The 27,979-nt window shown below is 45.0% G+C and overlaps 1 protein-coding gene across 1 annotated transcript; it reads left to right on the top strand.

The window, feature by feature from the left end:
• The first annotated feature begins 7 nt into the window (after positions 1–7).
• LOC119161820 (large ribosomal subunit protein uL1) lies at positions 8–27,834 on the top strand. The gene is made up of 5 exons (XM_037414331.2): positions 8–165; positions 410–565; positions 8,296–8,444; positions 22,148–22,317; positions 27,606–27,834. The coding sequence occupies exons 1-5, from the start codon at positions 113–115 to the stop codon at positions 27,774–27,776; spliced, it is 699 nt and encodes a 232-aa protein (XP_037270228.2). The 5' UTR covers positions 8–112; the 3' UTR covers positions 27,777–27,834.
• Positions 27,835–27,979: the final 145 nt, after the last annotated feature.

Below are 27,979 nucleotides of genomic sequence, written 5' to 3'. Positions count from 1 at the left end.
AGTTTTTTTGCTTTTGCAGCCGTAGCAGCGGCGTCTGGTGGTGGGCGTCTAGGTGGGTGTTCACTGGGAACTCTGTTGCTGTCTGTACGTGTCATTTCACTTCGTCCACAGTATGGATAACCCAACGCCCTCCACTGTTGACGAAAGCTCCGACTCCGAAAAGATGTACGTCCCCTTTATTTCACTGTGTTAATGTTTACCGCTGTATTTTGCGTGTTAATCAATAGTCAGTTGTGCGTCTGTACGTCACGCAGTTGTATTTTTGTAGTTCCAATCGTTCTGGTAACATTGTGGGTGTTCAAAACGTCATGCTCATTGCTGGTAGCGCCCGCCGCTATCTCGAATGAAAACTAGCTCTCACTCCGCAGTTTAGTTGTGCCAATGCGCATTCTACAATCCTTCGTTGCAGCTTGAAAGCGGTTGCCGAGAAGCTGCGCAATTGCATCGAGCAAGTGTTGCGGGCGTCGCAGGAGAAGCCCCGCCGCTTCGTCGAGACAGTGGAGCTGCAGATTAAGCTGCGGAATTACAACGCCAGAAAGGACGAATGCCTTCGGGGAGACATCAGGTGAGCATGGGCGCGACCGTTCCGTATTCCTGCCGCGTTGCACATAACCGGGCTTCCAAGGCTTCCTTCTGCAGTACCGGGCCTTTTTCGGGAATTAGCATGAAAGGGACGATTTTGTGCTGCACGTTGCCTCAAACATAACTGCGAGAACGCGAAATGACTATTAAAGCCGAGCGATGCGCTTTGACAAAATGCAACTGAATTATACCTTACGCGCCGCACTTTGAGTTGCAATATAAACAGTGGAACAATATATTTGCACTAAACTGTAAAAGGCCTTTTTCTGCCACCCAACAGTAATCTATTTTATACTTGCGCGCTATGAGCATGCGATAACACCCCAGACGGAAAGGTAGTGAGGGCAAACTTATCTATGGTATACGCAATGAAGATTATTTTAGGTATATACTGACTGCTCTGTGTTCTAGCAGCGTAATGCAACAACAAATAATTATCGGTTTTAATCGCACCTGAGCAGCAGAACATAGCGTCGTGCTCTCTTACCGTGTCATGTGTTTTAGAAGATGGCACGTACTATTGTGCGCAATATGAGTTCAAACGCGCGAGTGCGTGACCAAGAGCCTCAAAGTACAGATAACATGATTCGAGGATGGCGCTGCCGAAACTGCAAGGGAAAGGAGGGCGCTCTTCCGCTGGCTGTTTGCACTCCCGCATCACCATACCCGCATGACCGTTGCTGTGAAACTGCAGTCTATCGCGTGCCATCGGCCGCTAGCAATCATAACATGAAAATAAAAAAAATTAACTGGGTGTATTACGTGGGTTACGTCATGAGTGGAAATAGTTGCGAAGAATTCTCAATATAAGCTTGCGGAATATACATACACTTTTCATCACGCGTACCAAAAAAAGGCAATTAGGTGGATGTTTTGAATAATATTGTTTAGAGTTCTAGATAACAATAAAAGTTAGAGGGGCTGTTCTCAGTTTCTTATAGGCTCCAATGAATGACCTTCCTGTTAGATATCACTCGCACCTTGCATGAACTATAACCGAAAGATTTTTGACAATATTTAGCTGCTGACTTAGAATCAATAAAGTAGTACCACGAACTGCAGTCATAACTCAGGTAATTAGCGCTGCTAAAAGCAACGGCGAAAATTCACAAAAACACGACTGCTTCTTGAGAGCTTACGAGCACTGCTTTACATACCGTGTGTTCATGCGGCGCCAAACTCGTGTTCTCTGATCCCACCGAGTCCTGAACGTGCACTGGTCCGTGAATAGCACGCGTTTCCAGTGAGATGCAGACCAGTGAGCGTGATCTCCAGCAAACTGGAGCCACTTCGCATTCTTATTAGCCCGCATGAGCGGCTTTCTAGCAGCCGTTCGGATTCTAAGTCTTGCTTCGTAGAGACGGTGCTTAAGGGTTGTCGCCGAAACATGGTTGAGCCTGAGGTCAGCCTATGCTTCTCGAACAGTAGTTTTAGGTGGTGCCGCCATGGCTGCCACAATATGCAGGTCCTCACCCTTTGTAGTCACCCGGCGACACGACTGCCGAGGGGTGTCTCCAATGCGTCCTTCATTCCTGTACGCTTGAATCATCCGGTTGACAGTGGCAGGAGGATGGTTTCTCATCGCAGATATAGCCCGTTGAGAATAAGTTCGCAGGCACAAATTTACGACGCTTAGTTTATTGTCTTCCAGTATGGTACTTCAATCGGGAGATAATACTAGAAGGAAGTACTACCGAACATATGCAACCCTTTTCTCACGCGGCGATAAAAAAAAAGGAACTTTTGACGGGGCTACGAATTGAAAGGTTACAATAAATGACCGCCGTGGGTTAACGTTTTCCGCCAAGAAAGATTTTTTTTCTTTTTTTTTCTTTTTTTTAAGGACCCCACTGGGGGGTATTACATAAGGGGTGGATACAGAGGAAAAGAGAACATTTGAACACGTTAGTTTTCGCAGCACAGGTGATTTGTAACATTTGTCGCGAAGGATGATGGGCAGGTAGTTGAAGCAATGGAGCAGGGAAGGTCGTTCCAATCCTTGACGGCGCGGGGGAAAAAAGAAGCTGAAAAAGTGGCAGTTCTGTTGCGATAACGGGACACTTGAAGTGGATCGCTTGTGCGGTGTGAAATGTATGTCGGGGGGAGGATGTAAGAAGCTGCATTGAGAGAAGAGTGAAAAAATTTATGAAAGAGAGAAAGGGTGGTGATACGGCGGCGAACAGAGAGGGGTGATAAACCGGATTGTGCTTTCAAGGATGAAATGCTGATGCCGTATGAGTACTGGGAGTGAATGAATCGAACGGCGCGATTTTGGACAGATTCGAGGTCGTTAATTAGGTATGTTTGGGGCGGGTTCCATATGGGGGAGGCATATTCGAGTTTCGATCTGATGAGGGACTGATATGCCAGCAACTTCACATGTTTTGGTGCATGACGTAGGTGACGCTTCAAGAAGCCCAGAGTTTTATTTGCCGATGAAATGACGTTAGTAATATGCGCATTCCAAGTGAGATCGCAATACAATGTGACACCTAGATACTTGTAGGATGGTTGTGATTGTACAGGGGCGTTTGCCATGAAGTGATAAGCGGGCGTTGTGTCACCCAGAGACAAAAAAAGTATGAATCTTTTTTTCTGCACCTGCTCACAGCAGGAAAATTTGTTATCGGAGCTTGATTGATATGTGAGGTTTCACGTCCCAAAACCAACATGTGATTATGAGGGACACTTTAGTGAAGGGCTCCGGAGATTTTGACCACCTGGTGTCTTTTAGCGAGCATTAGAATCTGAGCAAACGGGCCTACATTTCCGCCTCTATCGGATACGCAGCCGCCACAGCCAGGATTCGATCCCGCAACTTGCGAGTCAGCAGCCAAGTACCTTAGCCACTAGGCCACCGCGGCAAGGCGGTTATCGGCGCTTGTCTGGTGCACTGATTGCCCCGTTGGAGTTTCGCTGAAAACATGATTAGAACGTTTCTTAATTTGTGTGCATGAATGGCACGAAGAAACACGACTGCTGGTAAGCAGTGAATAGGACGGAATATTGGCGAGTTAAATTGAGTAGCACATGAAAGCAGCGTTAGTTTTAGCACACAAATGGTATACTATCAGTTTTCTAAGACTGACTAGGCACATTCCTTTGTTTATAGGTTAGTAACTCATCAAAAATTTTATACATTGCAAGATATTATGTCAGGCCTTATAAGATACATTCATCCCCAATTTCGCGGTGCTCGCCATTGCACTGATCAAAAGCAGTTGTGTTAGCTGTGCGACATTGTTTTCGTTACACTGAATAGCTTAGTTGTGGCAGTGCCAGCACGGCTTGGAAGTTTTGCTCATGTATGAACCCAGGTTTATTACTTGTACAATTGCTTGCAAAAAAGCCACAGTCGATCTCTGCGCTTCTCGGGAACCACATCATGCCTTTTCTTGCGCATATAACAAGAGTGATGCTTGCTTCACTGCAAAGCAGGTCCAATTTAGTCGAGCAACCGCTCTCTAGCAGACGACGTGGGGAAAGCCCCGCCCACAGCTGTCATTGCGCTTGCGCGTTAGTTTCCGAAGCACCCTGCAGAGGCGCTCCGCAAAGCGCCGGCATATAGTTCCTCTATATGCTACCTCTAGGTATATGCTACCTACTACGCCGGCCGAACAGCGCGGTGCTCAGAGTAAAAGTGGACGGCTCTGTACATGAGCGGCAGTCCATGGATTGTTCGTGAGGAAGTCGGAGTCGTCATCGGGAAAAACGTTGGGTCTCTAACAGTTCCGGTGGTCGACACTGGGAGCCGCAGAGCGGGCGAGGAGCGCGCCAGACAGATGTTGTGGGCAGCGGTGATGCAACGCTTCGTGGCATTTGTGGCAACGGGTATCGACAACACCTGCTGTCACCACCGAGAAGATGGCTTAGTGAGGGCGATGCGGAGCTCGATAACAGCTCGTGAGGGTAGGCGTCATAAGTCAAGCGAGACCAGCGCAGGCGCGCACGTTGGTGAGACGTTGACGCTATCTGCGTGGGGTGCAAGCATGGGCACGCAGGCAGGAGGTCACTGGAACGCTGTAGAAGAGGTGGCAGGGAGGCGCGTTGAAGAGAGATGGGCAGGCGGCGTGGGCTCATGGTGTACCTAGATGGCACCTATGCTGGCACATCTGTCACGCCGACCTGCGCAGCACTGATTATACTGACTGCGTCGTTAAATGTCGTGTATGAAGTGCTGATCTGTTTCAAGCCCGTCGGCGCTGTCCCCAGAGATGTTTGGCAGCAAGTCGGCTTCCACAGGAGACTTGTACTGTGTCAGAATATAAGGCGGCGCGTATGTGGCTATGGGACCACCTTGTTGAGCCGGCACAGGAGAACTTGGGTGCGGGATGGCATGCTGACCATATGCTCGCGTGGCCAGTGGATCACGATTGGTTCGCTCCACCGCAGGCAGAACTAGAGCGTCGTCCTCAGTCGTTGCCATGCTGCTGGCGTAGAAGATGGCAGCTGGTTAGGTTACTGTGCCACACGTGGTGTCAGCGAACAGGTTACGAGTAGCGCCGGTTTGGGTGTCGCACACTGAGTCAGTAGCCGCTGAAGTCGTCGCGTTCACAAACCTGTCCACGTGCGCCGACCGGTCAACCAAAGGCCAAGCTCTGGATGGCGTACGCTGTGATACGTTAGCGGAGTCGGTTGTCACAGGACGGTCACTGACCTCGTTGTTGTGGCATAGCGCTGCACAATATGTGGTCGAGGATAACCGCGAGCAAAAAAATTTCCGCAGCCCTCCACTACGGTGTCTCTCATAATCATATGGTGGTTTTGGGACGTTAAACCCCACATATCAATCAAAATCACGAGCAAGGCTTGATCAGCGTAGAAGAAGCACCATCCGTGTGGTCCGTCCCTTGTCGGAGGCGAAGTTCAGCGCCGCAAAACCGTAGGAGAGCATCCCGTAGTCCGTTATATGGGCGGAGGCTCTCGCAGTACTAGGTGAGGCGTCGTTTGAGGACGGGTGGAAGAACATACTTCAGAACCTCGAACATGAAATCTTGGAGCCAGAGGCTGTTGAGCTCCAAGGCAGCCTCGAACTTTTGGAATCACGACTCGATGTCAGAGGTCCAGAGCGGCGGCAGAGGGGAGTCAAATTGCGGCTGCCAGGCTCGATCTGGCTTGAACATGACCGCAAAGTTCAAAGGCAGCGGTGCAGTGCCGGTCGCTTGTCCACTGTCACCAATTTGTTGAGATACGCGAGACGACATGGCGGCGATGAGCCCATGCCGAGGTCACAGCTTTATTTGGGACGCAGGCGTAGGTGGAGTTGCAGCTGCAGCGTCTAGCCTTGCTAGAATCAAGGACGTTCTCTTCTCGTGCCTCGCGCATCACGTGCCATGCGGCTCACTTATTTTTCGGCGCGGCCAGCTGACCAAATCTAGCGTGGCACTGCACATATACAAAGAGCTCGCTATTACTATGCCTAAGAAACTGTGCTTTGTGGCCAAGTTCTTTGACGCCTTGTGTTGCAAAGACAGATGTAATGGGTTAGATTTCTGATGGCAGAACTTATACTCTTTAAATTTTTTCTTTGTCTTCTGTTGAATACACTTCAGAACGCCCTATTCGGGACGGGAATGCGTCAGCGAACTCTTGGTGGACAACGTCATAAAATACATTTAATTTCAAAGAATACGAAGGCCAACGCCAAGCAAACACACTCAGTGCTAAAATTGCGCTGAAACCATGCTAACTCATTGCGTAAAAACAGAATTTATTTTGGGTTCCCACGTATCCTTCGGCCGCTGTGAAGAAGGCTTCACCAGCGGGTTTTCAATCGGCGGTTGGCGGATCTCAGGTTTGAGAATTGTTTCCATGCTACTCAGTTTACTATAATGTACATTCATATTATTTGAACATCCTTCAGGCATCTCCTGTGCAAAAGAATTTTTTTTGTGACTGTGGCAAGCTTAAAAGGCAATATTTTCAATTCGGATATGTGAACTGGAAATTTTACCGACTGCGTCGTGATGATGTTTCACTTTACCACGGCATTAAACTTAGAGTACAACAAACTGCGAGCTATTTTAGACATTCATTACAGCTGGCAGTATGCTAATCTCTGAGTCGCGTCAGTGTCATAGACGTTCAAGTTAATTATTATCTAAGAGATCGGACAAACCACCCAAGGGCGCCATGGCGGTGCTGTAAGTGAGCAAAAAATCTTTTAGGATGTAAAGAAAAATACGAGAGCGGCTGGAATCCAACCCGGACATTCTACGCAATAGCAGAGCCACTAATCGGCGCCAGTGCCGGAAACGGCTTGGAATGTCACGTGAAGAGCCACGGTACATGCACCCTGAAATGCTTTCAACGCGTTTATGTGAATACATTGAGGTGGCAGAAGATGGCGCAAGAATCACGTGTATAACACAATAAAGCTCAAGCGCTGTTGCGATTCTGAAAAATTCTGGTGCACTAATGTGAAGGACACATCAGCATTTGCCGGTTTTTTCTGAGGGCCTCAATAAGGTCGATGAACAAATCCTAAGGCGCCCGCAGATCGACACCTGTGATGTGTCCTGAAATAGGGAAAATAAAAAACTGCAGGAAGGGGAAGATAAAAGCTTTCAATGAAAACATCCGTGAACAGAGTAGTGTCGAGCCAACCATCAACACAAATTAGCTTGCCGAAACGTCTACTCGACGCAGCACTGGTTTAAGCAATATTTCATTTGCAATAGTGAAACATTTTCATCAGAGTGTTGATGGGCGGTGCCCTCATCGCGGATGCGTCTGATAACTTTCGCATAGTGTAGGCATGTCACATTATTGCTTCTCTTCCCCTAGACTATCTCCTACTCGAGGCATATGGGAGGTTGCCCTACTGAGTTGCTCGACACTGTAAGCTCCCTGGGCTCTAGTCCAACGGGCATGGGTAGAAGTCCTGTCCAGTGGGGGTCCCGGAATAAGAACTGCCCCTAGGTAAAGGGCGCTCTTAAGCTTACGAACTTTCGTTCATTTCCCTTTGGTCACAGAGGCCTCGAGGAGGCATCGGCGCTATTGTCAATCTCTCACCTGTATATATCCTGATCACTTGTAATTCATTACAAGCTCATGGATCACATCACGTATCATTGCCATAATTTTTCTTCATGTACAGATCTACTGTTCTTTAGAGAGAGCCATTATATACATGACACTTTTTGGCCACTAATGGTTCTTGCGCCACAAAACTTTTCTAATCATCAAAATTTCATTGAATATGTTTTACAGACGTGCAGACGCACACACACCCATGCACGCACTGCGTATTGTGAAATTTCTTACAAGACATATTCTCCAAATCGCTACGGATCGCAGCGGTTTAGCCAAACGAACTTTTAACTGTCCACTTCCATTATACGTACCAAAGGGTGCAATGAACAAAACCTAAATGTTAAATGCAGATAATGGCCACCACACTATAAAGCTTGCTCAAGTGTAGAGTAAAACAATAAGAAAGAAGCGTTTGTTTGACGCAACTCTTACTGCGTTTGAAGCAGTCATGCGTTCTCACATCTTCAGGATACGCCTTAGGTCCGCCGGATCAAGTTCTAGTGTTCATCACTACACTGGCGGCCTTTCCACAAGGAAGTCTGTCTAATACATGTTCCTCTACGAGTAGTGTGCATAAAATTATTGCTGATAAAGACACTTGCGGCGCGTATGATATGCACAAGTTCTGGTAGTTGCTTTTGTCAGGTGTTATAATAAATTTGGTTTTTTATCATACAGGCTGCCCCACATACCGCGCAAGAAGTTGGCGGTGTGCGTCATCGGAAATAAAGCTCAATGTGATGAGGCCAAAAGCCACCAACTGAGTGCCGTTCCCGATGAAATTTTAAAAGGGAAGACGAAAAAAGGACAAACAATGAAAAAAATTGGTGCGTACTTGCTGTTACTTCCTGAAGGTGCTTTGTTCTACGGAAAGTAAGTCATTTGCCGAGTTCCATGCTTCAAACATTGTACGGCACTCTAAGTTATTACTGAAATCTAGCTGCCGATAGCAATAAATGGAACTTAAAAACTAAGCTTTATGTTCGAGAAGCCTCATTGAAAACTGAAATATTTCTGCAGCCTGTGTCATTCTGACACTACATGTAAGCTCCACCTAGAGTGTGACTGTTTCACCGAGACAGAATTTGCACTGGTGCCCTGTGCAATCGCATTTGTTAATATCTGTGATTGAGGGCAGCTTTCGCGCGCTTATTCTTGGTATTTCCCCCATATAGACACTCGTTTTGGTAGCTGATCTTCGGTTGAAGAACTGCAAAAACTCGGTGCAGATTCCGGCTTCACTGTATAGCTAAGCGTGATATTTTTAGATAGGCATGACAAAAAGTTGGTTCCTCTAATGAGCAATATTTACATGCGCAGCAAAACGAACTTACCGTTATGGTAAATCAACCAACTAGGATGAATGTCGAGCGCTGAAGAATGGTGGATACCGGGAACGCAGCATCTATTGTTAGGGTGTGGCCGACAACAACAGTGTTCGTGACTGACAAATCATAGTCTGAGCCAGTAGCTGGAATTATATCTATCTATCTATCTATCTATCTATCTATCTATCTATCTATCTATCTATCTATCTATCTATCTATCTATCTATCTATCTATCTATCTATCTATCTATCTATCTATCTATCTATCTATCTATCTATCTATCTATCTATCTATCTATCTATCTATCTATCTATCTATCTATCTATCTATCTGTCTATCTATCTATCTATCTATCTATCTATCTATCTATCTATCTATCTATCTATCTATCTATCTATCTATCTGTCTGTCTGTCTGTCTGTCTGTCTGTCTGTCTGTCTGTCTGTCTGTCTGTCTGTCTGTCTGTCTGTCTGTCTGTCTGTCTGTCTGTCTGTCTGTCTGTCTGTCTGTCTGTCTGTCTGTCTGTCTGTCTGTCTGTCTGTCTGTCTGTCTGTCTGTCTGTCTGTCTGTCTGTCTGTCTGTCTGTCTGTCTGTCTGTCTGTCTGTCTGTCTGTCTGTCTGTCTGTCTGTCTGTCTGTCTGTCTGTCTGTCTGTCTGTCTGTCTGTCTGTCTGTCTGTCTGTCTGTCTGTCTGTCTGTCTGTCTGTCTGTCTGTCTGTCTGTCTGTCTGTCTGTCTGTCTGTCTGTCTGTCTGTCTGTCTGTCTGTCTGTCTGTCTGTCTGTCTGTCTGTCTGTCTGTCTGTCTGTCTGTCTGTCTGTCTGTCTGTCTGTCTGTCTGTCTGTCTGTCTGTCTGTCTGTCTGTCTGTCTGTCTGTCTGTCTGTCTGTCTGTCTGTCTGTCTGTCTGTCTGTCTGTCTGTCTGTCTGTCTGTCTGTCTGTCTGTCTGTCTGTCTGTCTGTCTGTCTGTCTGTCTGTCTGTCTGTCTGTCTGTCTGTCTGTCTGTCTGTCTGTCTGTCTGTCTGTCTGTCTAGATGTATAGGCGCTTACGACTTTTAGCTCTCCTGGCCGTTTGAATAATGGTATCGTTGCCAAACTTGGTACGGCATAACATGACTATATGGCGAGCATATTTGACTAGTCATAACATGAAAATCATAACATGCGTGTCATGTAACAACATTAGTATGGCCGTCGGGAAGGCCATATGCCTTGCTGCTTCGTATACTGATTGACACTGGCAGCCAAAGAACATTTATATGACGTGACCTATCCACGAAACTCGGTCTACCTTCCGTCGGCACAGAAGACCTCTCTCTGCTAACGTTTGGCAGTTCCAAACGTTCCCGCAACTACCGATGCAGAACCGTGCTACTCAAGCTGCAGGGTCACTTGGATTCTCACGAAATCACGATGGATGCTCTGGAATTGGATGAAGTATGCACAGTGAGCATTCCAGTGATTGGGCAAGATCTTCTGATGCAGTTGCACAAATGTAAGATGCTTGTGGCTGATAACCCAAAACCCTGCGATCTACCAATTCAAGTCATCAGCGTCATCATCCGATAGGACAACTATTTGCGCACAGTGACTGGGAGAATCGAACGCCTGAGTAAGGACCTATGCGCCGTTGACACGATCTTCGGTTGGCTAGTGCAAGGTATCTACCAAGTAGACACTCCCAATGGCTTGCACCACGAGAACAGCACATCGGATCTATTTCTTTCGTGTGAGCGCCATAGCCAAGCCACATCATGCACAGCTGACCCGATAGAGACGTGGTGACTCGGTACGAGAGGTATTACTGACCCTCCGGAATCCACCAGTGCGTTGACGCGCCAACCACTGTGGTGTATTAGTCCTTCGTCGATGCAGAATCAATCTCAACGACCTTAGAAGATTTCGTTCATTCCCTCAACAGATGCTATCAATAGGGCGACCATGAAAGTGACATCAACCTGCCCCACCATCGTGGTGATGCCCTGTACGCACCCATGTGAGCCTCTACCCTACTCTACCGTAACGCCTCGTCGAAGGAGCCGTCTCTAATAGGACTGAACACTTCAGTTGAACGAGGTAGAGATGTATTGGCTGAAGTTCGTCGAACACACAATATACGCAAGCGAAATTATGGCCTTGGAAAAAAGACAACGAAATGGGAAGTCATCCGGAAGATTGACTTCGGATGGATTTCTCAACCATCACGGACTACTTCGTGTAGGAGGCAGCTTTCAGCATTTTGATGGCTACGAGGAGATGCCGCATTTGGTCTTGCTTCCTGCTGATCACCCATTCACTCAGTTCTTGGTTGGCGCAGCGCACAAACGCCTGTTACATGGTGCAATTAAGCTCAGCATGCTGGCGGAAGTCGAAGTGTCAGGTAAAGGTCGTCCACTCATGCACTCAGAGGTCGTATCAATAGGCGCTTCGACACTGTCCCACTTGTTAGTTAACACTCAATGCGGCATCAGGCACATCAACTGCGGAACTAGTAGAAGTGGTGAAAGAAACAATATTTTTGTTTCTGCGTACTCACTTTACAGAAAGTCTACGCCGTCTCCTAGCGCAAAGCCCGACGACCTTGTTCTGGTAGATTTAAACACGCTGTCTCTTACATGCACGACAGGTCGTGTGATTAAGGCGTTTCCCGGAAACGACGTTATTGCGCGTTCCTTTTTGATACCACTGACGGATTCTCAGTAAGTGCGAAGTCCTGTGCAGCGACTCTATGTCCTAGAGACGGGCTAGAGCAACGCTGCCGCGGGAGTGTGATAAAAACTGAATAGGACGATGCGGCGCAGTGCGAGTGCGACGCGTGCTTAGGAGAGAGCCACCAGAAGAGATGCAAGTCGTGTTCCGTCAATAAACTGTTACGGAGCACACGTCAGTCTCTATGTCCTCTACAGTGTGTGTGTATGTGTGTGTGTGTGTGTGTGTGTGTGTGTGTGTGTGTGTGTGTGTGTGTGTGTGTGTGTGTGTGTGTGTGTGTGTGTGTGCGTGTGTGTGTGCGTGTGTGTACGTGCTTTCATTATCGCATCCTTAACTAGGGATGGACAAAATTAGAAAGGGGGTTTGCGATTGTTTCACAAATTTTTTTGGGCGAGTCAAGCCTCGAAAAACGTTAGTCCTGTCACATACGCCGTCGAATGCGAAATGCCTTCCTACAAACACTTGCGGCACATGAACGCATAACACGGGCTGTGGTATTCGGGTATTCGCCAACGGGGATGGACAATTTATTATATAGCAAGGAAAGGCCTCACACAGCATTTACTCGATAAGTGCAAAGAATAGATTCCCGAGTCTCAGCAGAACGCAGCCCAAGCATTTATATAGGTTGACAATCAAGTATTCTACCACAAAGGCATGGCAGGTCTCGAAACTACTCTGAAAAAATAAATTTTTATACAGACTAAATGTTGGTGAAACGTCATTTGTGGTCGCAGTGGTGGCTATCTTTCTCTAAACGTCATATATGTACTCTTATAATACAGGCGTCACGTCGGGTTAACATCAGTTGTATACTTAAGCGCTGTCCACTCAAGTTAATCTACGTAGCACTAGCCAGGGTTAGCATTTTCGCAAGCAAAAATGCTACCTAACAGCCTACACTGTAAAAAAAAAAATTACTCCAAGGTCAGAGTACAACGCTTGTCGTCTAACGTGCCCCTATTCGGAGCAATTTTTTTTTCTCCGGACATCCGGAGCAACATTTTTGCTCCGGCTTGCCGGAAAAATTGCGTGGCGCACCCGGAGTACTTTTAAAAAATTATTTCACTCCGGCCGACCGGAGCAATTGCTTGGCGCCACTGGAGTACTTTTTACTGGCATTTTTCTCCGGCTGGCTGGACTGATTACATGGAAGATCCACAGCTATTTTCACGGGTTTTTGTGTGGTGCCTCCTGAGTATTTTACGATTGTACTTACTTCGTCCAGACAGAAATTCAGTAAGGTTGACTAGTTCTTTTTTAAAGTGTTTGCTCCCTCTGTTTATTTATCGTACGCTGATCGTTTCACGCATCGTTTCGATGAAGGAAGTTCCTATTCTCACGCAAGCACTGCAGATGTACTGTGTATTCTTTCCCACAGAGCTCTAGCAGATGGAATTCAAGGAAACACTTGAGTTCTTATTCTTCGATATACTCGGGATGATTACCCAGCATTTAGGAAAAGCAGACAAGAATAAACAAACATGCAAAAAGCCACCAAAAACAAAACACAATAAGACAGATCAGGTGAAATCAATGGCACTCAAGTTTGAAGCGCAGCGCTTCAAAATGAACCCCATAATGCTGCAAAACGATGCACGACAAACAAAGAAAGCGTGGCCACCGAGAACAAATCTTCACCATCCCCGAAGGACCATCCATCAGATTTATTGATGACGCAAGGGTTGAGCTGATTGCTTCCTGCATTATTTAGCAAAAAAAGTGTACATGAGAATTGCAAATCATGCGAAATGCACACACGTGCACGCACACACAGAGACAGAGAGAGAGAGAATGAGCGGTCAATATCAAGAAGCACATCCGGTGTGAGACAGCCGCGCTATGATAAAAACACACTTTCCTGACGCAAACAATGTTCAAAACTGGCCAAAGTTTTTTATATATTTCTAAATCGATAGCTCTGCCTTTGCTGAAACATTCAAAAAAAATTTTTGACTAAGATAATCTAATTTTGGTACTCTTGTATTTATTTATTTATTTATTTATTTATTCAGGTTACCCCTAAAGGCCCTCTAGAAGAGGGTATTACATAGGGGGGGGGGGGCAATACAACATGGTTTGCCAATACAACATACAGAAATACATGGGGAATACAATACATGGGGTCAGAAATACAATACATGGGGCCAATACAACAAAACAGAAAAAAAGCAGTACAGCAAGATACAGTGCAACCTGACAACCGCAACAAAGCACAAACCATGAATACGGGCAGCAATTGCATGGCGTTATACAATAGTTAAAAAACGAAAGAAAACAAAACAACAAAAGCAAAAAATATTTAGTTAGTCACCGTAGTGAGCATGAGCTCTGAAAACTTTACCGAGTCTTTCTCGGTGGCAATATGTGCAGGCAAACTGTTCCACTCAATAATAGTGCGCGGGATGAATGACTGAGCGAACCGAAGTGTGCGAGATAGCGGGCGTTTGACTTTGTTAGGATGATCACGGCGGGGAAAGATGGAACAGGCGGGTTCAAAGAAACTGTCATGTAATGATGGGTGATTGTAAAGATTGTGAAAAAGTGATAGGCGTGCATATTTCCGACGAGTGGCCAAATCCTCTAGCTCAGCACGGTTTTTTAAGTTAGTTACGCTGGAATAGGTAGAATAATCTGAGTAAATGAAACGAGCAGCTCGGTTTTGCAAAGATTCAATATTTGATACGATGTAGGCTTGATGAGGATCCCAAATGGCACTGGCATATTCTATTTTAGGGCGAATTAAACTGGTAAAAGCAAGTTTTTTTAACTGCGATGGAGCCTGTTTAAGATTTCGTTTCAGTAACCCGAGAGACCTGTTAGCAGCTGCAAGAGTGACTTCTATATGATGGTGCCAAGATAGATTCGATTGAAAGTGGAGACCAAGGTACTTGTAGGTAGATCTTAACTCAAGTGTCATATTATTCAACGAGTATTGACTAGGAAAACGTGTAGCAGCGTTAGTAAAGGACATGCACTTTGTTTTAGAAACATTTAACGACATAAGCCAAGTTGAACACCAATGATTAATTTTGTTAAGGTCAGATTGCAAAGCTAAGCGATCAGAATCAGAAGAAATGTTACGGTATATTACGCAGTCGTCCGCGAAAAGTCGAACGTGTGAGGATAAAGAATTCGGTAGATCGTTAATGTAAACGAGGAAGAGTAGAGGACCAAGAACACTGCCTTGAGGTACACCAGATGTTACCGGTAAAGAGGAAGAATAAAAATTCATAGCAAAGGTGAATTGAGACCTGGAGGAAAGAAAAGCTTTTATCCATGCAAGAACTATAGGGTGAATGTTAAGTTGTTCTAGCTTTAGTAGTAATCTGTGGTGAGGAACGCGGTCAAAAGCTTTAGCGAAATCTAAGAAAATGGCGTCGACCTGGCAACCAGCATCCATGGATTTATGAAGGTCGTGAACAAAACCGGCAAGTTGGGTGTCGCATGAAAATCCCTTGCGAAAACCGTGCTGAAAATTGAAAATGATATTGTGACGTTCGAGATAGTTTATTACTTGAGTGTGTATGATATGCTCCATGAGTTTGCAAATGGTACTAGTTAAGGAAATGGGCCTGTAATTTAGCGGTGAGGAACGTTCACCTGATTTGAAGAGGGGGACGACTTTAGCTGATAGCCAATCTTGGGGTAGAGTTCCGGTAGACAAGGACTGTGAAAACAGAGCGCATAAGAAGGGGGTGATACTGAATGATATAGATTTCAGGATTTTATTATTTAAGCCTATATTATCCAAGGTGGAAGAAATTTTTAGTTTCTGTAAAAGGGACAGAACACCGGCCTCACTGATAACAATCTCCGGCATGACTGTGCTGCTGAAACTATGCAATATGGGAGCGGTTGAAACGTCTTCTCTGGTAAAGACTGAGGAAAACGCCTGGTTTAAGACATCTGCACATTGAGATGTGGGAACTGAAACGCCATCGTTATTGCTTAGGACTATATCAGGATAACATTTGGGGTTAACAACGCGCCAGAATCTGCGTGGATTATTTGCAAGTATAGATGATAAATCATGGTTAAAGAAATGGCGGCGAGTAGATTTCAAAAGCGACTGATATTCTTTATCGCATTTTTTGTATTTCGTCCAAGAGTTAAAGGTATCCTTTTGGACGGCCTGTTTATATAAACGTTTTTTTTTTGTTGTTCAACCGTCGGAGCTGCTGAGTAAACCAAGGAACCGTGCTTCGGGTTTTCACGGTGATGACAGGTATGAATTTATTGATGAGACCAGTAAGTTTATTTATTAACAGCAACCAGTTTTCTTGAATGGTGCGCTGGAGGTGACCATGTATAAATTCTTCGTAAAAGGCAGACAATTCATTATTTATACTATCAAAGTTACCTCTGTTATAGCACCTAATCGATTTGTTAGTTGCTATTCTTTCGACCAGTGGGCGAATCAAGTTTCCGGTAATAATCGCATGGTCGGAAAGACCATCAAAAATATTAATGTTCGAGCAAACATCGGGTTCATTTGTTAAAATTAGGTCAAGGGTATTTGAACTTGTCGCTGAGCAGCGTGTAGGAAAATTGATGAGTTGAGTTAAAGAAAAGTCCAGGCAACTTTGCAAAAATTTGTGCGCTTCAACATCACTTGGTGGAACAGTAAGGCCACTCCAGTTAATGGCAGGAAAATTGAAATCACCGAAAAGGATAAGTACAGCGTTCGGAAAACGGGTGTGAATATCGCTCAGAACACGAGAAAATTCATCCGAAAACGTGCAGCCCATATCGGGGGGACGGTAAAAAACAGCAATTATAACATGGCTACCAGCACACTTCAAGGAAACAAAGGCACATTCCAGAAAAGAACATACTGAGATGGGCGTAACAACAAGATCATTCTTGACGGCAAGGAGGACACCACCGCCCCTTCGGTGCTTTCGATCGTAACGAAAAAAGTTGAATTCAGATGCACAAACAAAGATATTGTTATCACTAACAGTGTCATTAAGCCATGTTTCGGTTAATATTACTACTGATGCTGACAACGAGTCTATCAGTGAAGAAAGAGGGACAGTTTTAGAAAGAACACTACGGATATTTGTAAACAAGAATGGAAAATGTTTGACTATCGGGCGGGGTACGAGAGGCGAAGAACACTCAATTCTCGGGGGAGAGCCACGTCATTTGCACGTGTCGTTTACGGGGGTTTTCGCCGCGTGTGCGTTTTCACGAGGATTTAATCGGACAGCGCATTCATTTACAGTGTCCCACACGTAGATGTCGTCATTCACGAACAGCTTAGTGAATACCAGGCGGCAACGGTCACCCTCCTTGGCTACAGATCTCTTGAACTGGGCAAGCTTTCGACGCTTGTCGCGAACGGGCACCGAGTAATCGCGCGAGATGCTGAAGGGCGTGTTTTTTAGTTTAGGTCCTTTGTTCAAAATTGCTTCGATTTCCCTGTCGTTGAAAAACTTGGCTATAATAGGTCTTTTTTTGTCCCGTACAAAACGACCTAATCTATGAGCTCGGGCAACGGAATCTACTGTTATGCCTAACTTTGACGCGCAAAAGTCCCTAACGAGACCTTCAGTTGCATCCCACGTTTCAGATGGTTCTTTATCATCCACGCCAAAGAAAAGAACATTGGAACGCCGAGATCTATTTTCCAGGTCGTCGATTTTGTCTTGTAATGTAGAAAAATGATCGTGGGTTGGTAGAATTACGCTTTTATCGTTTTTTTGCATTTTAGATTCGATAGCCTGCACCCGAGTTTTGAGCTGTTCGACATCGTTTTGAATAGCAGCATGTATTAATAAAACCTTATTTACGGATTCCAGCAAGGTAGCGTTGTTGTTTTCTAGGCGCTTAATAGCATCGAACACGAAATTCAATTTTTCTTCCTGGGGCTTATTCATTGGTCCAGGGTTTTCCTCCACGTCACCGTGAAGTAACAAAAGGCGGCTGAGGAACAGCGCTGCACTCCGAGCAAATTTCAAAAACCCAGAAGGCCACGACACCGCCAAAAGGCAAATATCATCGTTCCGGTAGGAACAACAGTTGTAATAACTAACCTGCAGATACATGATGGGTGAGCGTCGATCCGCAGCGGCAGTGCCGGGGCCCGAAGTGTCGATGCAGCCGGCGCGCTTTTGAAGGGGTGGGTCAGCCGACGTTGCACCATGTTGCCGGACGGCGAACACCGTAAAGTCCAGATTTGGCGGCAAACCATCCGAAACCCGAAAAAACGGGCTGTGGTGCGTGGAAAAGCTGCTCAAAGGTGTACCCGAGCAAACGCCAGAATCTTCGGTGACTGTAGTCGGTAGGCCATCCGATGAGGCAGACGACAGCCGGGTAGATGGCATCAGCAATGCCTTTCCCAATAATTTCATAATTTTATTACATAATTTTGATTATTACAGTCGCATTTTAGTGCATGCTCATCGTCATACTTCTAGAAAAGTGGGCCCTTACAGTTTGCATGGTTGCTGCCTGTCTTTAAGGAAAGTCCAGCTTAATCTCCTTTCTAAAATAATTTTCGAGATAAGTTGGCATTGTTTTATTTTTTTTTAATTTGCACTGCCTACTCTGTTTTGATACTACTCGTTGTGAACATTTTTCAAAGTAATTATTGTATGAGCACGTATTTCTTCAATATGAACAGCTTCTAGCACAAAATAAGAAAAAGTTCACTACAGCGTAACAAAATAAGTCAGCAATAAAAGGCACTAACATTAGGCCACCTATGCCAACTGCATTTTCACAGAAATAAGGGAAGGCCGACCAGTTTACTCAACTGAAAGATCCGTGCACACGTTCGGAGGCCAGAGAAGTCGGAGGCCAGAGAAGGTAATGCACGTGCAAGCATCACGATGAGCGTCCCCAGCTTGAAAAACATTTCTTTTCCTCTCTTCTGTTCACAAGCCAGTGTCATCGCATTTTCCAGGTCAAAGCTGGGTCTCAGCACTGTTCGCACTCCAGTCTTCTACACACACACACACACACACACACACACACACACACACACACACACACACACACACACACACACACACACACACACACACACACACACACACACACACACACACACACACACACACACACACACACACACACACACACACACACACACACACACACACACACACACACACACACACACACACACACACACACACACACACACACACACACACACACACACACACACACACACACACACACACACACACACACACACACACACACACACACACACACACACACACACACACACACACACACACACACACACACACACACACACACACACACACACACACACACACACACACACACACACACACACACACACACACACACACACACACACACACACACACACACACACACACACACACACACACACACACACACACACACACACACACACACACACACACACACACACACACACACACACACACACACACACACACACACACACACACACACACACACAAAACTACAGCCACAGCCATGGCAGCACGATGAAAAGAGATAAAAAAATGCTGTAGCAAGGATAGTAATCTCTACCATCACCAACACAGAAAATACGGCTAGTTTTTCGAAAGGGTGCCTTCTCTTTCCTCTTTCTTTCACTACAATATCCCCTCCATCTTAGAACGTTCAGCCAGGCTGTCATATGGGTTAACTTTACTCCCCCCCCCCCCCCCCAGTTTCACAGAAACGTCGAGCGCTGCACAACTTACCCCTCTTATTTTTTTTATTCATTCTTCGTCTCTAGCATCGTCAGTTTGTTTCGCCCCTCTCTTTTTTTTTTCTGAAAGCGCCACGTCCCGCGAATAGTCTAGTATACTTCTAGATGAATATCTCAGATACCATTTATTCAACCAAAATAACTTTTTCACAAGTATAAGTGCATGCATGCGTTCTAACAGTCTGTACCATTTACGTTGGCGTACCTCAATTCACTACATTTATAAAAAAATTAATACTTACTTTAGGTAATCAAGTTTTATTAGTTCAGCGTACATAGTCTGTCAAAATAATTCTTACGAAGTGGTAGACCTCGACCTGGCGTTTGTTGATTTGGAAAGCGGACATATGTTACCGTTTATATGTACTGACAAGACAAAAAATATCTTTTAACCAGTAAGGTTTACCTATAACAATTATTGACGTTTGATAGAATCGACCTAAAGCTATGGTGCTTTCCATTGTTGCATATTTATTCAGCGCTCCGAATATGACAGCGACTTGATTAAGTTTACCAAAGTTATCATGGCGCTAATGCGGCGCAAAAAAGGACGAGTACAAGAAAGTGAACAACCACAAGCGCTTGTGGTGTTCTTTTTTTTGCGCTACATTTACGCCATAGTGAATGAGTACCAAGTCACTCACCTCTCCATTTTCTTTACCGAAGTTACGTTACTGAAAAAAAAAAACACGTAGTCCAAACGGTGCATTATCGGAATTCCACTCATTTTTCACTGATGTCTTGTGAAATTAGCCAAATGTCTGGTTTATCAACCCAACATTATCCAATCTTAGCACTACCTGACAAAAATACCCCTACCTGACAAATACCGAGTGTTGAGGGACCGCTGGGTCTCTCAACACTCGTGAGATCACTATGTGTCGTTCGCTGCCAGGAACCGTCACACGATTACCGTTCGCACAACTCCCTTCTGTCGTTGATAACCTTCCTAGCTGCTTGTCGCTTGTGATATCCAGAAGGTGCTCAGAACAATTTGCTTTTCTGCAACGCGGCCGAGCGCTTCGCACAATCCTCACAGCACCGCCTTGGTCTGCGCCATGTTGGTTTGTGAAGAACAGCCTCCTGGCGACAAAGCGGCCTACGTCACTCCCTGAACAGCCAATGAATGCCAGTGTTGCGAGGCAAAAGCGATGCGCGGAAGCATTTTCGGAGAATCCACGGGAGCAAAATCGGGAGATTGGCCTCGTTTTCCTCTGGTTTACTTCGTCCGGCGACCACCGGAGGAGAAAGGTGAAAAACAAATGCATTTGCTCTCGCAGAATCCGGTTTGAGTGAGGTCACTAGAACAAAGGGGGGCTCATCCTGCCCCGATTCCTCCCAGCTTGGTATAATTTTGTTTAAAGTGTAACGCTTCTGGTGCTGGTAATACGCATGTTGCTCTTGGCATCGTAACGTGTAAGACTCAGCTGTTCGAACTAACCACAGATCTTCATGCAAATATGGAAAATATTTATCAAACTGACCTCGTGTTCCTGGACTATTCGAAGACTTTTGACCGGGTTGCACCCTGTCGCCTGATATCGAAACTATCCATCTTGAAGCTAGACTCCCGTAAACTACCATGGCTTCGCAATTTTCTATCTAATCAGCAGCAGTACACAAGTCAATAATTTTCTTCTTCTCTTACTGAAGTTTCTGCAGGTGTACCACAAGGCAGCGTACTCGCACCGTTACTTTTCCTCATATTTATAAACAATCTTCCGCAACATGTCTCTTTCAGCATCAGGGTATTTGCCGACGACTGCATTAGTTACCGCCTAATCAAAAACTTTAATGATCACCTGTCGCTTCAAAGTGACCTCGATGTAATTAATGGTTGGTGTAGTACATGGCTCATGACTCTAAATGTCTCAAAATGCAAAGTGATGTCATTCACACGTAAATCTAGCAAATCCGAATTTTTATACACTAATAATCAGTTCATTATCTCGATTGCAATGCAGTATCGGTACTTGGGCACTATACTTACACCTACTCTATTGTGATTTGACCACATTAAAGCAATATCTGCCAACGCCTCCAGATCACTCCAGGTCAACGCCTCCAGGTCATCCAGGACGAGCGGCGCTGCAAATAGCGAGAATACGCTGGTATAAATCCGGCTAACCTCTCCCAATATTCTGTTGCTCACCTTGTACATGGCTCAAGCAAAGCCACGCAGGTGTCATCACTGCTCGTACAATGACACTTTCAATGTTTTAAATATTTTCTTGCCGATGCCAATCGTCATGAAATGTTTCGTCGCATGTGCTTTTTTATCGCCTTGATGAAACTCCCTTTTCCGCTAAGGAGCAATGATGGCAGTAGATCGGTTTACTCGAGCTGGCGATGAAGCGAGCATCATATTACCGGAATGAGTCAGCCGGGTAGGCTTGCGCACTCAGGCTTTCTGCCACACATGGTCTAAAAGAACGCGCTGGCATGCAGTTCCGCCTAAAGTTTTACCATGTTTGTCCAAAGCTCACGTGCTCTATTTCGCTTTCGGAACACATGCACATATTGTTAGCGTCATTTCATAATGTGTCTCCAAAAATACACCAAAGTCCTTTTTATCCACATTATTATCAAAAATAATTCCCATGGTACGCGGAATCGGCCAAATATTTGTTTATTGGTTCAGCCATATGCTAAAAAAAAAGGCACGGTGCTCCTGTTGTTCAAATGAACGCTTCAAGCTGTCAAATATTTCAAGAATGGTGTAGGTCATGGTGTGTTGTCGCTTCTTTTCATTCTTGCTACTTCGCAGTTGAGAAATATCGTGTCTTCATGGCGACTGAGCCTGTGATAAAGAAGATTCCACGTAATATTGCCAATGACATGGTCAAGAAGGGCAAGTTACCCGTGGTTCTTGGCGAAGAGGAGCCAATGCAGGCCAAGCTTGAAGAAGTCCGGACCACAGTCACTTTCAGAGTGAAGGTAGAGTATTGTTTATTGAAGCTCGGTCAGTAGCTGGCAAAGCACAGTATAATATCAAAATGTGATTTGTTAGTGCCCAGGATAGATCAAAGAAAAAAAAGCTTTTACTTTCGTAACATACTGAGACAAATTTGGCAGGGGCAATTTTATCAGACACCAAAAAAGGTAAAGCATTGCCGCTGGCTGTTAATGGTCATGATGCGCGTAGCAAGCTTCGTTATTTGCATTATGGCTTGACTCTGGCCTTTTGCAGCGAAAGCTGCTATGAGATCAAAATCAGCCCTCCATCGCCGGTGTCCGTAACCACTGTCGCACGAAATAAGAAAAAAAAATCATGGCATATTCACGGAGTGAATGATAATGAGTCAGGCGAAGCGTCCGTCCGTCCATTCGTCCACGTGTCCACCCGTCCATCCATGCATGCGTCTATGCGTCTGATCGCGTTCGAGAATGCAGACGGCACACGGGTAAGACCGATGAGACACGAGTTAAAGAAGCCGAGCGCAAGCATCTTCAATGCACCCGCCGCTCTGCTTCGTCCATGCCCCACCAACGATCCGCCACGTACGGTGACTATCAAGGAGAAAAGAGGCACACGTTCTCCGCGTACCTAGAAACGAATACATATGCATTCGTGCCTAGGTACTATATACCTAGAGAGATCTGGAATAAGCGGGAGTGTCCAAAGCGCCGCGCCAATACATGGGAGGAGTGACATGGCCTCCAAGGTTGTGGGCGCGCGCCGTGGTTCTTTCCGGCCGTCCCAATTGCCATGCTTCGCAGCAAAATCAGCGAATGTTGCCTCACGCGCCCATCACCGATAGAAAGCGCGTTTACTGTAGGCTCTTTAAGTATTACGGCTTGGTGGTGCTAGCCACCGCCCAATCTAAATGACACAGCCATATCCATCCATCCTTAGAAAACAGCAGGGGACTAACCCAAAATGAATTATCGGTCAAGAAGAAGATGAAGGAAGCTGAGACCGATATGTGGAGAATCGGCATGATTAAGAAGTCCGCACTAGATATCTATCGAACTTTTAAGCAGGAAATTGCCAAGGAAAGGATCTATGATAATACTCGGGGTAGTTCTCTTCTGTTTGAGGCCAGGACGGGAGTATTTCGAACCAAGACATATCGGGCCAAATACGAAGGGGTAGACACAGTATGCAGTGCGTGTGGAGAGGAAGAAGAAACTGCCGAACACTTGATAATGTTCTGTAAAGGGCTTCACCCTATAGTTCAGAATGATGATGCAGAGTTTTTTAAAGCACTGAGGTTTAGGGACAGGGAGGGCAAAATAGACTTTAAGCAGGTAGAATTAACTAGAAGGAGGTTATCTGATTGGTGGCTAAAGTCAAGGCACGAAGGAAAATTAAACCCTTCAATATAAAGTGCGAGTCCTCAACCTCATTATTTAAATTAAAAAAAAATAAATCTAGTTTTTGGTTGACTAAGTATTACGGCTTGGTGGCGTTAGCCACCACCCGATTTAAAGGGTACAGCCATATTTATGAATGGATGGATGGATGGATGGATTGATTGATTGATATGGCTGTACCCTTTATTACGGCTTAGTGGCGTTAGCCACCACCCGATATAAAGGGTACAGCCATATCAATACGTCCGTCCGTCCGTCCGTCCGTCCGTCCATCCAATCCTCGAGCGGCGGGAACCACGGCAGAAAGCAAAGCGCGCGGGATTTCAGCGTGCGTAGCCCCGCCGCGGTGGTCTAGTGGCTAAGGTACTCGGCTGCTGACCCGCAGGTCGCGGGTTCGAATCCCGGCTGCGGCGGTGGCATTTCCGATGGAGGCGGAAATGTTGTAGGCCCGTGTGCTAAGATTTGGGTGCACGTTAAAGAACCCCAGGTGGTCGAAATTTCCGAAGCCCTCCACTACGGCGTCTTTCATAACCATATGGTGGTTTTGGGACGTTAAACCCCACATATCCATCAATTCAGCGTGCGTATGTTTTTTTTTCTCGCGTGCGAGCAAAAATCGTGGACAAATCTTGTGGCTGCGCTGAAAGCAATAATTTTTTTTCTGTTACTGCTTTTACTTTGGTCCAATTGGCGAATAAAAGCATGGCAACTGCTAAATTTTCTTATACAGATAGCCGCATGAAGGTAATATTTCGTCTGTGACAAAAGCATTCTAGTATTCTCCCTTTCTGGAGACGCGTATATGGGTAAAAACTGGGCTAATTATCGTCCGTGAATTTTAATGCCTTCTTATTGTTAAAGATCTTATAACTATTTCATCGCGTACCGATATTAATTAGGTGGTCAAACAAATTCCACTTATGCTCTAGATAATTAACTGCCGCGATCGTGCCACTTGTTACTATGAAAAGTAATTTTGCCGGAATATTGGGAAAAGCTACAATTAGCCGACCTACATTTACTCCCCACGTCCTTCACAGTGAAAGTGCTCTGGGATTTCATTGTCCTCGTTTTTTTGTGTGTCTCTTGTTGCTGTTTTGATAGCACAATGACAATATCTGTATCATCTTCATTTACAGTAATCTCGACTGTTCCTTCGCAATTTTCGCTCGCGTTCCCTTTACAACTTCTCTTCCTCCGAAATGAAGTCACAACAGTTACGTTTCAAAATATAGGAATGTGTCGTTACATCAATGTTTCAATTGAGTTTTAAATAAATCATAAGATTATCATGAGGCGAAATAAAGTGAGCAATTTGAAGCTCTTATGTAGCTACATATACTCTTCTAATTTGACGTCACCGAAACCAGGTTATATCTAGGCAAAGGAATATACATAAACGATGCTAGAAGAACTTCGTAGAGACCATGGCTATACTTAAGCCATACAACAGGCATGTTTAACTTCAACTTGATTGATTGATATGGGGGGTTTAACGTCCCAAAACCACCATATGATTATGAGAGACGCCGTAATGGAGGGCTCCGGAAATTTCGACCACCTGGGGTTCTTCAACGTGCCCCCAAATTTGAGCACACGGGCCTACAACTTTTCCGCCTCCATCAGAAATGCAGCCACCTCAGCCGGGATTCGATCTCGTGACCGTCGAGTCAGCAGCTGAGTACCTCAGCCACTTGACCACCACGGCGGGGCTGTCTGACTTCAACTTCCCCGCTCTTTTATGACAAGTTGAACACATGTACTTTTCACCTCGTGTTTCAAAGTGAGTTGGGATACTGCACTTCAGATTTTCAGATAGATATGTTCACATATGCATGCATACAAATAAATTTCTTGCACCGAAAACCTCATCGAAAGTAACAACACTTGGGTAGTTATTGAGTGGTCATTCCATATTTCAGTTCCAATAGGAAATGGTGTCCAGGTCATATATCTGTAACTTAGTAAAGTCGCCTGCCCGCAGTCAGTGAACATATTTATGTATATTATTTTCTCTATTTTTATCATTTTCTCTTTTACTTTTATTTATATCTATTTCGTCATTTTGTTTTTCATAAATCTTTCCTTCTCATTGTTTCCTCCTCTATGAGTAGTCAGTACCTCGCCTTCCATTTTTTCCCTCTTCGCTTTCTTTCTGTTTCTTTTATTCTTTCTCTCACAATGGTAGTTATCGGTTTCTCCTTTTTCTTCTCCCTGAAGCTTCTCATTCTCACCCTTTTGCTATATACTACATCCCACTAGACTATGGTATGCTCCGCTAGCGTGCGCACGTGTTGCTGAAAAACGCAGGCTCATTTAGTTTTCTCAACACCCCACTTCATTAGGATGGTCCCTCGGGTAAAGAATGTATTCTAACAATTGAAAAGTCAGCCATATTAGTAAAGTATGATGTTCAACGCAAGAATATATTGCATTCTTCGTGTTGAGCTTTACCACTGTAATAGTGAATAATTGGAACAGGGGGTTTGTTCATGTACATGTTCTAAAGTAGAAAGCGATTTCTTCAATACATTATGTTCGTCAATGTGCCACGATACGAGCAAAAGGAAAACACTAGTTCCCTGTTCGTATAAAATTGCCTGCTTTTGAGTGCTATACGAAAGTTGAATGAATATAATGAAAAAAAACTGGATAGCCAAGTGGTTACGATGTAAACTTCGGATTGGGGTTATGCGGGGGTTGGAGTCTCGCCATGCTAAGAATTGTTTTCGCCAAGAGCATCTCTCTCTTTCAATCTTTTTTTTACTCGCTCTGTAATCATCCTCTCACCCATCATAGTTGGTCCGCACCACGCCGGACGAATCGGCGCACTTCTCGAAGTGAAGCAAAAGAAGATAAACATGGCAAAAAAGCGCGCGACGTTTCGTGATCATGGCAACAATATTATAATAAACACTACAAATGGCATACATCGAACAAAATAGCTCTGTCGCAAAAACGAAAAAGAGACAGCCGTTATTCTCGCACCTGGTCAGCCATGGCAACACGCCCTTCAGTGAGCCCCAGGCAGAGGCCTTGTGAATACCAGGGTACACCACATTACGTGATAGGCGAGTAGCACATTTTTTTTTGCGCCTCATAAAGTAGATCATCCACACATATTAGCATAAAGTTACGTTTGCGTGAACCTGTTCAATGCCACGCCACGTTCGCAAAAGTTATGCTGGTCTCTCTGTCGTTCTTTTTTATACTTAGCGTGTTACCCTCACAGGTTCCACCGATGCTGAATGAAACGGTAGAGTTCCTTCTAAAAGGAACTGATTCCTGGAATGCCCTTTCTTGGAACACTGTTCCGTACACTGCTGTGAAGGACGCACACTTTCATTGCCCAGCCGGCCAACGCCGCGCACTGCGGAGGTAGAAGTCACCCTTCTTTTGCGCGTCCAAAAATATTTTAAAATTTATTGTGGCTGATACATATATATCCATACATGGGACATGATGGTGAAGCCGACGGCAAAAACCAACCGAATTTGTTTATAAAATTGCTGTCAAAAGATTCTTGTTTGGTGCTACGTAAAAAGCAGATAACTAAGAATAACGGGGAAGGTAAGTTTGTCCTTCATCTGTTCTGTACCTAATGAAACACAACTTAGCACAGCTTTTGATTGAGCTTAAAATTTATGCATTCTGAGTGTTTATACTTTTCTCATACTTCTCTTCAAGGTTTCTAGAGGCTGACGGACACAGTTGCTTGTTCTGTCGTATCCTCTCCATGATATTGTACTTAAGCAAATATATATGCGTCTGAAATTTTCAAAATTAAAATAGATTTTTAAGGTAATGAATGCTCTCCGATCACTTGTGTACCTTTGACGGCCCTCAATGCACTTATAGCACTTCGTGTTCGAAAGCACTAATAGTAAATATTCTTTTTTACTTGCTAGGCACCATTGATTGGTGTTCCTGTTGGGAACGTCTCAATGACCCCAGAGGAGCTGGGCGAGAACATCAACATTGTTATCAAACACATATTGGCTACCTTGGAGCAGCACAAGCTGGTCGTTCGTTCCATGCATACCAAGTCTACCATGGGTCCCCCCCAAAAACTCTACTGAAACCTTTTCTCGCAACCAGCATATTCTTACTCCTTACCAATAAATGTTCTATATACTACGTGCAGCTTTGGATTCAATTATGCGGAGAAAGTTCCCAAAAATGACTTCAGAATCATATTTATCTGCACAGAAATGTATTTAGACCATCCTAAGTTCCCGCGGGCCGCTAAGAGCCCACAGTGGTGCAGTCTCTAGAGCTTTTG

Source organism: Rhipicephalus microplus, chromosome X (assembly GCF_043290135.1).
Source record: "Rhipicephalus microplus isolate Deutch F79 chromosome X, USDA_Rmic, whole genome shotgun sequence".
NCBI lineage: Eukaryota > Metazoa > Arthropoda > Arachnida > Ixodida > Ixodidae > Rhipicephalus > Rhipicephalus microplus.
This window is presented reverse-complemented; position numbering and strand designations above follow the sequence as displayed.